Raw genomic sequence first — 1,804 nt, 5'->3', positions numbered from 1 at the left:
GTTCCATCAAAACCCTAGATAACAAATTAGCTATTCATAGTAGTATGTAAAACTACAATACTAAAAGTCATAACCAACAATGAAAAATAGGAAGAGGAAGGAAAAACTCGTAGAAGAATTCCCCGCCTTGCTCCTATTGTGTCTCTGCCTCCTTAGGTCGAATCTGTGTCAAAAATTGGTCTCCTATAATATGTACACCTACAAGCTTAAACTAAAAATAACCGGCACATGTATGTATAATTTATGTATAATATGTATAATTATATATAATCAGTATATAATTCATGTATACCAACTAAAACATATCATCTATGAATATCTAACCAGATATTTTTGTAAAGATCCCTAATTCTTTTAAGAAAATGTTGTTAAAGTACGTCTCCGCCACTGCTGAAAGTGATTAATTAAGCAAGAACCAATTAATAAGTAGGAAAGAAAGATTTCGTACTAAAGAGAAAAATGGCTGAATAGGGAAACTGAAAAACTAGTCTCAATATACAATTGGAGGTATATATTAGGACCTACATGTAGTTCCAATTATGTGTTGACTGGTTTGAGAGGACGTTTCATAGGACTTCATTCACATGCTTCGGTCTCCCCATATTTACACCAAAGTTGGTCCAACTAAGTCCATTTTTCGACCTTATCTCTCAACTCTGCCTTCTTACTCGTACACTATATATAAGCTATGTAACATACTTAGAAAAAGCACACAAAAGAAAACCCTACAAAAGCCTCCAGCCCTAGCATCAAAATATCAAAGAAAAAATATAATATTTTATTGTTTTATCATAATGGCAAATGCTAGAACCAATGGGAAGAAAAAGAACAAGATAGTGAATCTAAAAATAGTGGTGGAGAAGTTACAAAGGAGTCTTTCATTGGTGAAGAAACTTGCAGCAGAGTTTGATCATGGTCAGGAAAAAAAAGGACAGTCCAGTGCACGAAGTATTCCGCGTTCATGTAACGTTCCAGAAGATGTTAAAGAAGGGCATTTTGCAGTAATTGCAGTTGATGAAGATGAGTATTTGAAGAAGAGATTTGTGGTGCCATTGAGCTGTTTAACACACCCTTCATTTTTGATGCTTTTGGAACAAGCTGCTGAGGAGTATGGTTTTGATCATGAAGGTGCACTTACATTACCATGCAGGCCAAGTGAACTTGAGACAATCTTGGGGAATAATCAATCAAGATTAAATAACAATAATGGTGTTAATTGGAGTTCAAGTATGGTGAAAAGTTGTTAAAAAAATGCATGGAGCAATAAACAAGCTAAGATATTTTAGCTCAATTTGCGCCTTTCAGTCTCCCTCAGAACTTCGATTAACTCATCATATTGAGCCTCTATCTTAGGGTTGGTTTTCTTGAATGCAAGTGTTGTATCTCTCTTGTTCTTGATTGTTAGACGAGGAGCTGTCTAGAGAGATAATAGATCCTGGCCTTAAGATGGTAGCTTCTATTTCATGATTGTCCTGCAAGTTACAACTTCAATTTAGTAATATATAGTTCTTGTAGCTGTCAAATTTGGCTCAAGACCAAATGATCTGCCCAACTCGCTCAAAGTTTGGCTGGTTATTGACCCGCCTATTTATTGAATTTAGCTCATCTTGACCCAACTCATTTAAAGTTGAGCTAATGTTTAGCCCAAAATATTGATTCATGAGTAACTTTGCCAAAATATCTTAGAATTTCTTTTTTTTATTTAATATATTATATATGACCATAACAAAAGAAAAAATCTTATGTAGTAATCATACAATTCATAAGAAAACAACACATATTAAGTAAAATTTGATAAGAGTTG

The 1,804-nt window shown here is 34.0% G+C and overlaps 1 protein-coding gene across 1 annotated transcript; it reads left to right on the top strand.

Annotated features, from left to right (window-relative positions):
- LOC109234950 (auxin-responsive protein SAUR50-like) lies at positions 749–1,462 on the top strand. Its single transcript, XM_019400986.1, has one exon. It carries the CDS (start codon positions 795–797, stop codon positions 1,245–1,247), a length of 453 nt encoding a protein of 150 aa, XP_019256531.1. The 5' UTR covers positions 749–794; the 3' UTR covers positions 1,248–1,462.

The sequence above is a fragment of the Nicotiana attenuata genome, chromosome 11, assembly GCF_001879085.1.
Source record: "Nicotiana attenuata strain UT chromosome 11, NIATTr2, whole genome shotgun sequence".
In the NCBI taxonomy this organism is placed as follows: Eukaryota; Viridiplantae; Streptophyta; class Magnoliopsida; order Solanales; family Solanaceae; genus Nicotiana; species Nicotiana attenuata.
The sequence above is the reverse complement of the archived record's forward strand: the minus strand, read 5'-3'. Positions and strand labels throughout refer to the sequence as shown.